This window comes from Phyllobates terribilis, unplaced genomic scaffold (genome assembly GCF_046119375.1).
Source record: "Phyllobates terribilis strain yellow unplaced genomic scaffold, ASM4611937v1 Scaffold_11__3_contigs__length_659146591, whole genome shotgun sequence".
NCBI classification, from domain to species: domain Eukaryota; kingdom Metazoa; phylum Chordata; class Amphibia; order Anura; family Dendrobatidae; genus Phyllobates; species Phyllobates terribilis.
In genome coordinates, this window is record NW_027362771.1 from 394,548,340 (window position 1) to 394,564,738 (window position 16,399).

At 45.3% G+C, this 16,399-nt stretch overlaps 1 protein-coding gene across 2 annotated transcripts in view; it reads left to right on the top strand.

The window, feature by feature from the left end:
- The first annotated feature begins 10,291 nt into the window (after positions 1-10,291).
- Positions 10,292-16,399, top strand: part of ATOSA (atos homolog A) — a 49,968-nt gene continuing 43,860 nt past the window's right edge. Inside the window, exon 1 of one of the 2 annotated variants that reach the window (XM_073653020.1) lies at positions 10,292-11,392. In XM_073653020.1, the coding sequence (XP_073509121.1) occupies positions 11,347-11,392 (46 nt within the window). In that variant the 5' untranslated portion in view covers positions 10,292-11,346. The remainder of the gene's footprint in view (positions 11,393-16,399) is intronic. The other variant, XM_073653019.1, reaches the window with a different exon arrangement.

Genomic DNA, 16,399 nt, shown 5'->3' on the forward strand with positions numbered 1-16,399 from the left:
TGTGGAACAAGTTGTACTTTTGAATGACACCATTGATTCAACCACATAGTGTACTGGAAAGCGGGAAAAAAATTACAAGTTTTTGCAGTGAAATTGCAAATAAAGTCAATTCCACAATTGTTTTTGGGGTTTTTTATTTACCATGTTCACTAAATGCTAAAACTGACCTAGCGTCTTCATTTTTTTGGATCTAGGACTGGGTAAGGGCTTATTTTTTTGCAAGACGATTTTAAGTTTTTATTGATACCATTTTAGTCTAGATACAATGTTTTGATCGCCCGTTATTGCATTTTGTTACAATGTTGCAGTGACCAAAAAAACGTAATTCTGGGGTTTTGATTTTTGTTTTCTTATTACGCCGTTTACCGATCGGATTAATTTAGTTTATATTTTTATAGTTTGTACATTTCAGAACGTGGCGATACCAAACACAGTATATGCATTTTTTTATTATTTAATGGGGCAAAAGGGGGGTGAATTGGACTTTTATGGGTTTTTTTTATATTTTTTAAAACATTTTTTTTTACTTGCTTTAATAGTTCTTTTAGGAGACTTGAAGCAGCGATCGTTTGATCGCCTGTACTGCAAATGGCAGGGCTTCAGTCCTGCTATGTGTAGCATAAATCATGATCTCCTATGAACAGCGACCATGGGCCGGCTTTCATAAGAGATTTACAATGACAAGCACAAGGTCTTCTGCAAACCCCCGGCTGTCATTACAACCCATCGGCACCCCGCGATCACTTGAAAAGGGTGCTGATGAGCGTGTCTTGCGACGCGCTTCTGGTTGGTGCATGTTAAATGCTGCTGTCAGTGATTGACAGCGGCATTTAACTTGTTAACCGCCGTGGGTGGATTGCGAATCCACCAGTTATATGCACATGACAGCTGATCAGATCAGCTGTCTTGCACAGGGATAGATATGGGCTCAGCTCCGGAGCCCGCATCAAATGCAGGAACACAACCATGGATGTACCTATACATCCAAGGTCATGAATGGGTTAAAGAGAACCTGATAAATGCTGCCCAATCTGTGGACAGAATGTAGCAGGCATTGGCTGTATGACCTCAGCCAGGTATGTCTGACTCTGAAACACTGAGGCTTTTCAGAGAAAAACATACTTTGTGCGTATACGCAAAGACTTGTCAATCCAGGGCAGCAGGCTAGGAGAGACTCACGTGTCCAACTAGTCTATAGCACCATCTTGGTCCGCCGCGGCTTTAAAGTATGTTTGCATTTCAGAGTCAAGCATACCTGGCTGAGAACATACAGCCAGTGCCTGATATATGCTATCCACAGACTGGGCAGCATGTATCAGGTTCATTATAATTTGAGGAAGGCACCATGGACACTTGTCAGACCATTCTGTTCACAAAACATATACCTGCATCTGCAGTTTGAGGGGCACAACCCAAATCATTTCTTTCCTATGGACTTCAAAGTCAAGAAACCTTTCACACCACCAGGAATAAACACCAAAAATGCATTAAATTATAATAAAGAATATGATGCTGTATATAAGATTTGTAGACGTGTGCCTGAGGTTTTTAGATTTGTGCCCTAACATGACGCCAACCACACTGTTGTAAAATATTGTGTATAAATTATACCTTGACCATACCAACCCATGTTTTGCTTTAAGGCACCATTTATGTTTACTACATTAATGATAGGTTATTTGTGTATTATTATTCATCCACGTATTTTGGCCACAAGCATCATCTTAAATTCCTATCTAATTGCACCTTTCCTGTGAACCAGCTGGCTGAAATGTTAATCACCTTAATACATACCTCATTATTTATGAATAGCAAAGTGCACACCTTGACATACTGCCCGCATTCTTCTTAGATGTCTGGTACTATGAGCACATTTTTACCTCCCCGACATCTTTAGATACGACTGTTGTGTATCTGTAAAGACTAAAAACATAATCTTGAAAGTTATTTCTTACCAAAGCTTCAGCAATACTGAGTGGAACTACATCTTTCCTGTCACGCAAGGTGTGGGAAAGACTTAGTGCAACACAAAGGGAAGAGGGAAAAGGAGCCCAGACACTAGGGAAAGGGGGGAGTGGAGAGCTCCTGGCTGATAGAACATCACCGTCTCCCCTAATGTCCCTATACTGGCTCTTCATCTATCGCCGCACGCGTTCCTCGCCATGCCTTTCCCTGACATTAGGCCCTGGCTAGGGAAGGAAGGAGATGAGCGCTAGTCGACCCCCATTGAACACTAACGACAACAAGGGAGGACAGACAAGGGAAAATTGCTTAGCTTTAGACGACTGCAGACAAATATGCGCACATCCTCAAGCACCAAAGAGGAAGAAGTACTGCTCTAGCTTAAGCCTTCACAAGGAGTAATGAATATCGCCGGCACCTCCCTCTGACACACAGCAGGTATTTATACACCCAGGCCAGGGTGTTAATTAGGCAGAGGAAGGTAGCGGCTGGGTTCTAGAGACAGCCTCTAAGAAGGTGTCTGTAATGCCAAACGTAGAGTTCTCCTGCAACCAACTGCAGGGCGACTGTCTGTCACTTCTGACACACCCGTGACACTTCCATTGTGTTTCTATTGATATATGAGCTGAATTCTTGTCCTAAGGCCACGGCCCCACAATGAGTATTTGGTCAGTATTTTTTCTCAGGTGTGGGAGCCAAAACCAGGAGTTGGTGATAAATGTATAATTGGTGCACTTGTTTCTATTATACCTTTTCTCTGTTCCTCACCTGGTTTTGGCTCCCATTCATGAGAAAAAATACTGACCGAATACTGACCAAATACTGATAGTGGGGCCATGGTCTTAAACTGGGAATCACCCAATGAGGTTTTTAGGCTCCTCTAGTAATACTCCAATTGGAACTGTCAGTGAATTAATGCAATCAGTTCATCTTCCATACTGAATACCTGTTTAAGGACTCACATACATTACCTTATAATTGTTTTTAATGTATATAAAAAAGCACCATGAGTTTGTAGCTGTTTTCACAGTTTTATTTTAAAATAGAGAAGAAGTTCCATGGGTAATACTACAGAAAAAATCAAATAAAAAAAAACACTGTACCCCCAGCAAGGCACAAAAAACCCAATAAAAACAAAAACACAGTTTATATACTTTTCAATAATTTAACAAAACAAGAAAAATGCTATTAGAAAAAGCAAATTAGAACAAAATGAAAAATACTGCATAAAAAAAGCAAGAAAAAAATCGCTGGCAAATGTAACATCTTGAATGACCTTCTTCTTTTGAGTTCTTAAAAATACCATTTGGTGGCTCATTGTTTCTCAGAAAGGGAGAGCACAAAGAACATGGCTCCTCCTCATACAGAAATAAACACTTGCTTAAAAAGGATTGTATAGGATGAGACAAACATGGCAGCTTTCTTCCAAAAACAGTACTGCACCTGTTCATAGGTCATGTGTGACATTGCAGCTCCGTCCCTTTCACTTTAACACTTTAATGAGGTAGGTTGCAATACTGCACGCAGGCAGAAGGACAGGTGTCACAGTGTCTGACACAGCAGCCAGGATTTTCTACTCAAACGTAAAAATCAAAATGACGGCAAAGTTAGGCTGTGTGCCCACGATCCGGAGCTGCTGCGCGTTTGAGGCTGCGGACTTATCCGGTGTCAAACCCCCAGCGGCCAGATGTTACAGCATAGTGGTTGGGATTTGTAGAAATCCCATGTCCACTATGCGTCTGTGGATCGCCCGCGGAAACTGACATGTGGCGTGTCTTTCCAGACCGCAGGCTGTCCATTTTTCAGGCGGGTCCGCATGCGGGCTTTCCCCAGCCATAGACCTAACCTCTATGAGGAAAGTCCGCAGGTTAAAAATAAATAAAAATGGCGCCGCTCATTTGCATAGATGAGTGTAAGCCGCTGGTGGCTATTTTGCAGCGTCAGGCCGCAGGCCTGGGCACATTGTGGGCACACACCCTTATACTGTAGGTGCTGAGACAAACACAGCGGAGGAAATTTACAATATGGTAAGATGGTGTAAATGCCGAAAATAGCTCAAAATGTATCTAAATGGCAGGCATGGCATAATATACAAGTGTAACTAGCTGGAAAGCCTCATGCAGATTTCTTACATTCGCAAAAAACATTCAGATTTTTGCCAGTGTTTTGGATCTGAGTTTCATCAGTGTTTGGTCAGAGTCAGTTTTTACCATCAGTGTTTGGTCAGAGTCAGTTTTTACCATCAGTGTTTGGTCAGAGTCAGTTTTTACCATCAGTGTTTGGTTAGTGTCAGTTTTTACCATCAATGTTTGGTCAGAGTCAGTTTTTACCATCAGTGTTTGGTCAGTGTCAGTTTTTACCATCAGTGTTTGGTCAGTGTCAGTTTTTACCACCAGTGTTTGGTCAGAGTCAGTTTTTACCATCAGTGTTTGGTCAGAGTCAGTTTTTACCATCAGTGTTTGGTTAGTGTCAGTTTTTACCACCAGTGTTTGGTCAGAGTCAGTTTTTACCATCAGTGTTTGGTCAGAGTCAGTTTTTACCACCAGTGTTTGGTCAGAGTCAGTTTTTACCATCAGTGTTTGGTTAGTGTCAGTTTTTACCACCAGTGTTTGGTCAGAGTCAGTTTTTACCATCAGTGTTTGGTCAGTGTCAGTTTTTACCACCAGTGTTTGGTCAGAGTCAGTTTTTACCATCAGTGTTTGGTCAGTGTCAGTTTTTACCACCAGTGTTTGGTCAGAGTCAGTTTTTACCATCAGTGTTTGGTCAGTGTCAGTTTTTACCACCAGTGTTTGGTCAGAGTCAGTTTTTACCATCAGTGTTTGGTCAGAGTCAGTTTTTACCATCAGTGTTTGGGTCAGAGTTAGTTTTTACCATAAGTCTTTGGTCAGAGTCAGTTTTTACCATCAGTGTTTGGTCAGTGTCAGTTTTTACCACCAGTGTTTGGTCAGAGTCAGTTTTTACCATCAGTGTTTGGTTAGTGTCAGTTTTTACCATCAGTGTTTGGTTAGTGTCAGTTTTTACCATCAGTGTTTGGTCAGAGTCAGTTTTTACCATCAGTGTTTGGTCAGAGTCAGTTTTTACCATAAGTCTTTGGTCAGAGTCAGTTTTTACCATCAGTGTTTGGTCAGTGTCAGTTTTTACCATCAGTGTTTGGTCAGAGTTAGTTTTTACCATAAGTCTTTGGTCAGAGTCAGTTTTTACCATCAGTGTTTGGTCAGAGTCAGTTTTTACCATCAGTGTTTGGGTCAGAGTTAGTTTTTACCATAAGTCTTTGGTCAGAGTCAGTTTTTACCATCAGTGTTTGGTCAGAGTCAGTTTTTACCATAAGTTTTTGGTCAGAGTCAGTTTTTACCATCAGTGTTTGGTCAGTGTCAGTTTTTACCATAAGTCTTTGGTCAGTGTTAGTTTTTACCATCAGATTCACATATATGAAAAAATTATTACAAAACTTCTCCTATCCATTGCAATGTTAATAACGGACAACATACAGACTATAAACTGATGCTTTGTGTGGTGTGTGATTTTCATGGACCCATAGGATTCTATGGGTAATTTTGATCTGTGACTCCAATCAAAAACGGACACATCTCTGATTTTTTTTGTGCAGACACATAGTACGCAAAAAAACACAGATATGTGAATGGCACCATAGACTTTAATGGATATGTGTTCTAACTGTAAATAACACAGAACACTCAAGTGAAAAACTGACATCTGAATGATGCCTTATTATAGCGCCATTTATTCCATGGCGCTTTACATGTGAAAAGGGATATACATAGTAAAGACAAGCACAATAATCTTGAACAGTGCACGTCAGCCCGCGAGGGCCACAGACTACAAGGGATGGGTGAGGATACAGTAGGTGAGGATAGAGCTGGTTATGCAGCGGTATGGTGGAGAGAGGGTTACTGCAGCTTGTAGGCTTGTTGGAAGAAGTCGGTCTTCACGTGATTTTTGAAGGTTTCCACGGTAGGTGAAAGTCTGATATGTTGGGGAACAGAGTTCCAGAGTAGGGGGGATGCACGGGAGAAATCTTGTATGTGATAGTGAGAAGAGGAGATAAGAGGGGAGCAGAAGAGGAGATCTTGTGAGGATCGGAGGTTGCATGCAGGGAAGTACCAGTAGACGAGGTCACAGATGTATGGAGGAGACAGGTTGCGGATGGCTTTGTATGCTATGGTTAGGGTTTTGAACTGGAGTTTCTGGGTAATGGGAAGCCAGTGAAAGGTTTGAAAGAGAGGAGTTGCTTCTCAGTGACTTGGTCCCTGTCTTTTGTCACTCCTTATATTTCTGGGTTACGATGCTGCATCTATCCTTGAAACTCCTTTGCTAATGAGGGGCTCTCGCCAGATCATTGTGACTGCAAAAGGCATAGATTGCCTCTTCCCATGAAACCACTGGGTAAGATGTGATGCACATCTATTGCAGCATATGTGTGGAGCCAAACTCTTGCTGCACCTCTCTGGAAAATAAAAAGAGATCAAAACATTGTATTTACCCCAAAACGGCAGCTTACCATGCAAAAAAAACAAGCCCTCATACAGCTTCATTGACGATAAAATTTAAAAATAATGGGTCTCAGAATTAATTTTTTCTACAAATTTCTGAATTTTTTTCATCACTTATCCCCTTCACCTTTAAAGTACCCATACGCAGGGCCGGCTTCAGGTTTTTGTGGGCCCCGGGCGAAAGAGGCTCAGTGGCCCCTTTAACACATGCCACCATTCATGATGCACAGATACGGCGGAGAAATATAGGTACACAACACCGGGCCCAGGCTGTCCCCTCATCCTTCACATATGCAAACATGCACGCACACACACGGTACGTAGAAATGCGCACACACATGCACACAGTACGCGGACATGCACACATACACAAGGTACGCAGACATGCACACACATACACATGGTACACAGATATACACACATATAATATGCAGACACGCACATACACAAACATATACACTGATACGTACACATACTGACCAAAGAGTCAAATACGTACATATTTGAACACAAATTCTTAAAAACACATATAAAACAGACATACAGTGTGTACAGAAAGTATTCAGACACCTTTAAATTTTTCACTCTTTGTTTCATTGCAGCCATTTGATAAATTGTAAAAAGTTCATTTTTTTCTCATTAATGTACACTCTGCACCCCATCTTGACTGAAAAAAAACAGAAATGTAGAAATTTTTGCAAATTTATTAAAAAAGAAAAACAGAAATATCACATGGTAATAAGTATTCAGACCCTTTGCTCAGTATTGAGCAGAAGCATCCTTTTGAGCTAGTACGGCCATGAGACTTCTTGGGAATGATGCAACAAGTTTTTCACACCTGGATTTGGGGATCCTCTGCCATTCTTCCTTGCTGATCCTCTCCAGTTGCATCAGGTTGGGTGGTGAATGTTGGTGGACAGCCATTTTCAGGTCTCTCCAGAGATGCTCAATTGGGTTTAGGTCAGGGCTCTGGCTGGGCCAGTCAAGAATGGTCACAGAGTTGTTCTGAAGCCACTCCTGTGTTATTTTAGCTGTGTGCTTAGGGTCATTGTCTTGTTGGAAGGTGAACCTTCGGCTAAGTCTGAGGTCCAGAGCACTCTGGAAGAGGTTTTCCTCCAGGATATCTCAGTATTTGGCCGCATTCATGTTTCTTCAATTGCAACCAGTCGTCCTGTCCCTGCAGCTGAAAAACAACCCATAGCATGATGCTGCCACCACCATGTTTCACTGTTGGGATTGTATTGGGCAGGTGATGAGCAGCGCCTGGTTTTCTCCACACATACCGCTTAAAATTATCACCAAAAAGTTCTATCTTCATCTCATCAGACCAGAGAATTTTGTTTCTCATAGTCTGGGAGTCCTTCATGTGTTTTTGAGCAAACTCTATGCGGTCTTTCATATGTCTTGCACTGAGAGGCTTCAGTCGGGCCACTCTGCCATAAAGGCCGACTGGTGGAGGGCTGCAGTGATAGTTGACTTTGTGGATTTTTCTCCCATCTCCCTACTGCATCGCTGGAGCTCAACCACACTGATCTTGGGGTTGTTCTTTACCTCTCTCACCAAGGCTCTTCTCCCACGATTGCTCAGTTTGGCTGGACGGCCAGGTCTAGGAAGAGTTCTGGTGGTCACAAACTTCTTCCATTTAAGGATTATGGAGGCCACTGTGCTCTTAGGAACCTTGAGCAATGCAGAAATTCTTTTATAAACTTGGCCAGATCTGTGCCTTGCCACAATTCTGTCTCTGAGCTCCTTGGGCAGTTCCTTTGAGCTCATGATTCTCATTTGGTCTGACATGCATTGTGAGCTGTGAGGTCTTATATAGACAGGTGTGTTCCTTTCCAAATCAAGTCCTATCAGTTTAATTAAACACAGCTGGACTCCAATGAAGGAATAGAACCATCTCAAGGAGGATCACAAGGGAATGGACAGCATGTGACTTAAATTTAAGTGTCTGACCAAAGGGTCTGAATACTTATGACCATGTGATATTTCAGTTTTTCTTTTTTAATAAATTTGCAAAAAATTCTACATTTCTGTTATTTTTCAATCAAGATGGGGTGCAGAGTGTACATTGAGAAAAAAAATGAACTTATTAGAATTTACCAAATGGCTGTAATGAAACAAAGAGTGAAAAATGTAATATTCACATCATACATGCACACACACACACATTACAAATATTTTTAATATGGGGATTGGGGAAGTCTCGCTCACCTGCCCCCGGCCTGTGTTCAGTCCAGCAGCTCCTTAGGTATGTGGCTGTGCAGGGCCACCGGCGGTGTTTGATTGCCGGCACTTCACTAGACATGGCAGTGCGCTGTGCGGCTGTGTCTGGTAGTAATGACAAGGCAGGGGCGACACACAAGCAAAATTAAAGGCGCAGTATCGCCCCTGCCGTGTCATTACTACAAAACACAGCTGTACTGTGCACAGCCATGTCTGGTGAAGTGCCAGGGAAGCGGCCTGGGCCCCGACAGCAAGTGGGCCCCTCTGATGGTTCAGGGTCCCGGCATTTGCCTGGGTACGCTGGGTGCTGATGCCGGCTCTGCCCATACACCATGGTTGGATATGGGTTCTTGACCTTTGACGCATGGGTACATCATGGCGATCATACACGGCACAGGAGCTGTGCCCGCGCAATCGTCACCGGGAGTTCGGCTTAGGTGACAGCTGAGCCTTGGCTGTCACTGCCAGGAGCGATGATCGCACCAACCTGGGATGATTAACCCCCTAAATGTCACGATTGATATCAATCGCATCACTTGGTAGGCTAGGAGAGGGAGAAAGCTTAAGAAAGGGGGAGGTCCCTGAAACGTCGTTGCAGGTGGGTTTCCCCCATCGTTGATCAGTGTCTCTGACCTCCTGTTCATGGAAGCGCTCATGTGCGCATGAACCACACCGAGGATCTGTCTGCAGCTGGAAGCTCGCTGAAGCCGTATCGCAGTCTGGATGTAATTTTCACAGTGGTGAATATATTGCTATGAAATTATTTCTATATATACTGGATGAAATATTTTTTGATAAATTGTGAGGGAAATTACTTGTTCTGGAAAATCACGCTGCCAGAACATTACTGCACAGTGAACACCATAGAAAACAAAACTCACAAACTATGGTGGGATTGCTGGTTTTTTTACCATTCTATCGCATTGTATGGTAGGAAACATGGAAGTGTCATTCAACGTTATAACTCGTCCAGTACGGCGAGGGTGACAGAAAAATAACAAAAGAAAGGGAGGGAAAACCAAAGATGAAGTATGGAAGGGGTTAATGCTCACTAAACCCCCACAGTGGAGTCCATGCCGTCCCTCACCGTGATTTGTAAAAAAAAAAAATGCATTTGTGTGGAAAATCTTTAGAAAGTTTTCCAGACATGTTCCCAAAGCAGGAATTGTGCCAGAGATCGGGAACCATTGCTAGAAATATGCACCCTATTCACCCAGCAGAGGGGGCTCCTGATTACACGGAGGAGGCCACTGCCTGCATGTCAGTGTAAGGCCATGTTCACACGTTCAGTATTTTACCTTAGTATTTGTAAGCCAAAACCAGGAGTGGGTGATAAATACAGAAGTGGTGATATGTTTCTATTATACTATTTCTCTGATTGTTCCACTGCTGGTTTTGGCTTACAGCTACTGAGGTAGAATACGCACCAAATACTGAACGAGGCCGTCCACACACTATCGCAGTCGTCCACACACCGACTCCAGCGGCACTTGGCCACGCATGCGCAGTCCTTCACCCTAACTTTTGTGACTGTACACTGGTCCCTGTGCCTCGGTGCGGCGCCTCGGTGTATACGGTACATGCACCCTTTATCTGCGCCGGGCGCAGCGCTGTGAGCCCCTCCCCTCCGTCACACCCCGCACTGCTCACAGCACCGGAGGGTTCTCACGGTCTCGTTACCACGGCAACGCGGTTCCTGGCGGAGCCTCAAGTGCCAGAGGAAGTGACGACAGGGGATTGGCTGTTGTTGGGACACGTGACCCGTCGGGCCGCTGTATAGACAGTGTTGTGACAGTCGGGAGACAGTGAGGAGGGTGGTGGGGTCAGCGGGGTGACAGCAGGCGGCTCTGCGCTGCGCGGACGGGTCGGGCGGACACTCACTGACTTGCCTCTCCGCTGACAAGTTGATGAGTGCAGGCTCCCCACTGCTCTGTAACTTCCCCTGTCTCAGGGGGGCGCTCATGGTCCGGGCAGTGGCCCTTCGTATTGAGGCCAGGGGGAGAGGAGGACAGGAGGGGGCCCCACAGTACCGGCCGGGGGAGATGGTGCAGCGGATCGAGCCTTGGGAAGGCATTGGGCAGAGCCTGGGTTACATGTAGCGGGAGGGCAGACGATGCCGGGAGAGGGAGGATGGCAGTGGGATTAGCTCGGGTGGGGGAAGCGGGGCCAGGTCACCGAGGTTAGTGGGCAGCGATATTACACTGAGGGGACGTCACTGAGGCCCTCGTGACCGAGGAGATCGCGGCGATCACATCGCACATTCCTTCCAGTCTCCAGTGACCCGATTGATCGGCGACCTTGCTGATCGCTTATTGATTAACTGGAGTGACAATGTGTCAGCTGTGACCTGGCGGGGAGGAGAGGAGGAGGGGGCAGGAATCAGCTGTGCGGATGGCAGGGTCCGCCTTGTAGGCACAAACCAGACGTGGATTGTCTGGCGGTGACCCTATCGGGTGAGTCACCCGCCGATCGCACAGCCCGCGGGCTCCCCACGTCTGTGTGTGATGGAAGCTGCCCGCAGTTTATAAATAGTGTGGGCACCGGGCGGAGGGGGCAGGTGTCTGCTGAGCACAGGGCCCACTGATGTGCGACTTCTCATAACAAAAAGTGCCCCCAGAGAGGAGGACCCCCGGGAGGAGGACCCAGCATGAAGTCCTCCTGTGACACCGCCGAGAGGATGAAGCCAGACAGAGGTAAGCAGGATCGTCTGCGGCTGGCAAGGCCGGGCCCCTGCTCTTGTCTCTGTGCCCCCCCAACTCCAGGATTGTTGTTGTCTCTGCCCCCTCCTCAGTATTGCTCTGGCCTCTGTGTCCCCCCCCCCCACCAATACTGTTGTTGTTGTCTCTGTGCCCCCCTTTCCCAGTATTACTCTCCTCCCTGTGCTCCCCCCTCCCCAATATTACTTTTGTCTTTGTGCCTCTAGTACTCCTCTTGTCTGTGCCCCCCCCCCCCCCCCATTCCCAGTATTGCTCTGGTGTCAGTGCCCCCCCCCCCCCAATATGGCTGCTGTCTCTGCGCCCCCACTTCCCTCCTGCAGTGCTCTTGTCTCTGTCCCCCTTCACCCCAGTATTGCTATTGTCTGTCTCAAGCTCTCTTCCCTCTGTGTTCCCCATTGATCTCTTCTCTCTGCCCCTTCTCCACCCCAGAATTGTTCTGGTCTCTGTGCCCTCAGTACTCCAGGTCTGTACCCCAGGTCTGTGTGTAGTCTGGCTGTCACACAGGTCTCCAGACTGATCCTGTGCCTATGAGCTTACAGTCAGCTGGACATGGCAGCATTAGTGGTGCACGTCTACACCTGCTGACAAGTATGCGATGGGCACCTATTACATGGGCACTGCCTGTCTCCTTCCTGGGCCTTCATCCTTCCCTTTGTCTCCTCCACTCCTGACTTCTCAGCTGTGCAGCCTTGGTGTGTACAGTAATGGTTTGACTCCATTGTAGTCACACATTATCTCCTTCTGCACACACACACACACACACACACACACACACACACACACACACACACACACACACACACACACACCGCCTCCTCCTGCTGTCACCCTGCTCTGTAGATATAATGTCACCTAACATGAAGAGCAGCCACCGACCGCTAGTATGGTGTGACACTGGGGGAGGCTGCACTGTAGCAGTGTCTGGCTTTGTATTGTGTGTTGTATATCTCAAGCTTTATTTTTGTTTATTTTAAATAAGCTTTTATTTGTCTTTTCCACATTACAAACAAACAATGGTGCCAGCAGCAGTCTGAGTGTGCGGCAGCAGTGTGCGGTTTGGGCTGGTGCTGTCTGTACTGTCCCCAGATTTCGGCCTGTAGTTTGGGCACACATTGTAATGATTAGTGTCCTTCCTTCTCCCTATCAGTCCAGGTTCACCAGAACAGTCAGGCTTTTCTTTATAGGGTGTAGGGTTTCTTGTGATTGAGATGCCAGGCAGGGAAGAGTTAAGCCAATGAATAGCTGAGCTGGCAGGTTGTGTAGTATTCTGAGGAGCAGCTGATCTGTACAAAAGCAAGCTTGTCTTGGGTGGAATATAGATCACATTACAGCCGTGAAGAGTTGTATCTCCCCAACCTTCCACTCCAGAAATAACCTGGTGCTGGTGTTCACACTGGAGCGGATCAGGGACTGGACTGTTATATGGCCGCAGACAATGACTTCTCACCAGTTTGTCTGCACTGGTATAATTTGATTTTGTCCGATCTTTCATATCCGGAGCGCTGCAGTCAGTCGTCCTTTGTCTGTGGTGCATTCCACGACATAATGGTGTTTTAGGACTTTTGGTTCTGAGTAAATGAAGATAGACTAAAGGTGTTTTTACGGAAATGTTACATTCTGACGTGAATATTTCTGCACCGTTCGTTTTATTGTATTTTAGGACGTGTCATTTACCAATAAATACAGGCTTATTGCTGCCCAGCATTTCCTCTGGACTTGTTTAGAGTCACTTATAAATAGTGTCGCTCTATAAATATTCCGGGTAATATGACCAGACATGTAAACTTCCTTACCTAATAATTCTGCCCTATATTAGGCAGCGGTCGGGGAGTGTTTTGATGTTGGTCTGGCCTACCTTGTCTTGCTTTTGATGAGGATGTGCAGTCACTCTGTCTGTTTAGACGAGCCAATTTCGTTCCGTTAACGAGTGATGAACAACTATATACAAGTCAGTTGGCGGCTGTTTACACAGGGCAAGGAATACTGAAGGGAACGGTGACCGTTCATACTACTCTGCCCCCATACACTTCATACAACTTCATGTTTTCAGCAAAAGATCCCGTTTACTCAGTGATGTGCTGCTGTCGATTTCTATACGAACATACACAATCCAATCGCTGGCATGTGTACATGGGCCAATAAGGGCGTTCTTGTGAACGGTCGCACACTGGTTGTTGTCCTGCCTAAATGTTATCTTTGTCTGCCTCGAAAAAAAAAATCTCCATATGCGCATACCCTTAGGGTTGGATATGTGTAAATTGTCATCAAGTTTCCAGAAATTTCAAAAGCTAAAGGCATTTCTTAGTGTATCTAAGGGGGCATTTAGACGGCCCTGCAAATCGGTCCAAGATCGGACAGCAATGCACGGACAGGCTGCAGGTCTCCCTACCCCAGGGTGACTGCATCATCTATTTCTATAAGGCTGTCATGCTCGGCCAGTCCATGCGTTATGGTCTGATCTCGGACCTATGTGCACGGACGTCTGAATGCGCCTTAAATTTTATGTATTTTGGGGCAAAAAATTCAAAGTTTTATGTGTTTTAAAATCCTGGTAGCAAGTCTACCTGTGCATACTAGGCAAGTCGGCTGAAATGTCTGACTTGGGCCATTTTGACTGACCATTTATCTGCAGGTGAACTTCTGCAATGGGAGATAATTGTTAGTCACTTTACATTAGTCCCTTTTTTTTGTTTTTTTTCCTCTTTATACATGCATATTGGTGTATGTTTTCTGAATTTGAGGCAACCACTTGGCACTTTCCAAACTGAAACCTGGTAAAAAAAAAAATAGGTTTGATTTGGGCCCTGCCACTACTTTCCATGTGTTTATACTTTAGCCTTTTTCTGCTAAAGTAATATAAGTGGCATATACAATGTTTTTTCTGTTTATATAGGGCCCACATAGTCAGTTGTTGGCAGTTACTGCTCTGCTGCCCTGTAGCTCATGCCAGCTGTGCTGCTCAGGTGTAAAGGCCAGTAATAATAATAAAAATCTTTATTTTTATATACATTATTGTCGCTGTCCCCATTGGGGCTCACAATCTAGATTCCCTATCAGTATGTTTTTGGAGTGTGGGAGGAAATCGGAGAACCCGGAGGAAACCCATGCAAACACAGGGAGAACATACAAACTCCTTGCAGATGTTGTCCTTGGTGGGATTTGAACCCAGGACCCCAGCACTGAAAGGCTGGAGTGCTAACCACTGAGCCACCGTGCTGCCCTACCAGTACAGGCTTTAGCCGCGGGCCGGTACCGGATTGTAGGTAATGTTGGAAATGATTGGTGAGTATTGGATAGGTAATACTTTAGGTAGCTTTAGTTTGAATAGATTTGCTCTGTTATTTCACTAATGGTTTAGGCTGAGTACAGACTGGCCTCAGGTCTCCTGACCCGAACTCGACAGCCTCATATATGTCAGGTCAAGAGCCCCAGCTCCAGTCCGTGCACCTTGGTCCATACTCAAACGGTGTTTCATAGATGTCTGAATGAGGCCTAGGAACCCATTTAGGTGGTTGCTAGCAGGGCCGTGGAGTCGGTAAGCCAAACCTCCGACTCCTCAATTTCCATGACTCCGACTCCCTCATACATGGCCCATATTTAAGTGATAAATTTACTGTAGCACAGATTAATATCCACTAAAAGTCTAGACCCTTAGATCAGGAATAGGACAGACATTTATAGGACATTTTATAACTTTCCCAAATTCTTATGAAAAAATATTCCCCACAAACTGCATTGAACTACTGTACCCAATTTCTTATATATTTTAGGAGTCGGAGTTGGTCCATTTTATACCGACTCCACAGCCCTGGTTGCTAGTTAGTTTGGACCCTTCTTAAGTATCCCTTTTAAAGCATGTTTACCGCAGCAGCACCTTATGGGCTGTTCCCATCATGGTATAGTGATATGAAATCACTTAATAGGTGGGCTCGAGCCTTTAAAGGGAATCTGTCGGGAGATCCATGCAGCCAAAACCACATGCAGCATGGACCAGACATTGCATTACTGCAGCCTTGTGTATTTTTCTTTGTTTTCTCTGGGCTGCCGCAGAGTTTCATACTTTGAAAAGCCGGCCAGGGTCCCTGTGTCTTGGATGACTAGTCGTTGAGGCAGCTGCTCCTTGCCCCGCTCCATTAGACTGACCTGTCTCTCGCTATTCACACCCATGGGGAGAGGGGCAGGGAAAAGCCACCAGTGACCCACCTCAGACTAGTCATCCAAGACTCGTAGTCCCCAGTTGGCTTTTCAAAGTCTGTTTTCTCTGAAATGCTTCAATATATATGGCTGCAGAAATGCATCCAGTGTCTGAATTTATGCTGCCTGTGGCTGGGTCTGCATGAATCCCCTGTGAGGGTCTGGTTGAGGGAGGGTCTGCAGTGGTGCTTTAGTGCTGTGCAGGTCTGTACTACTCTATGGCCATGAACGCCACTCTGCAGGGAAAACTGTTATATTGTTTTTAGACTGGGAAAAAAAACAAAAAACAACAACAATCACACCCGTTCATTGGGTGCAATGTTTTGTTCTCGGCAGCACATCATCCTGTGTAAACAGGATATGTTTGCTGAGAACAAAGATATTTCGTGAACAGAATGATTGCTCTGTGCACATTGAAGTGCGGTCATCTGGTCTAAATGTGCTATTAAATGGCCACCAATTAACTTGCATGTAGCAAATTGGCAGTCTACTAATGGTTAACTACTGCTTAATCATTTCAGCGCCAATGGCCAATGACGTGAATTAAGTAGCAGTTCTCCAGTAGTGGACAACCCCTTTTAACAACCATGGTTAAGACGTGTAAACCCAGCATTAGAAGGGGGTGCAGTGCTACACTATGCAGACCAATCAGTGTTAGGGCTTGTGCTGACGACCATAGTTTTGGTCTGTGCGTGATCGCTCAAAACATTGGATTGCGCTCGGACCATGTTGTTCATTGAGACTGTCTGTGCACATGTCCAAGGAATAAACATGATTGGGGGGGGGGGG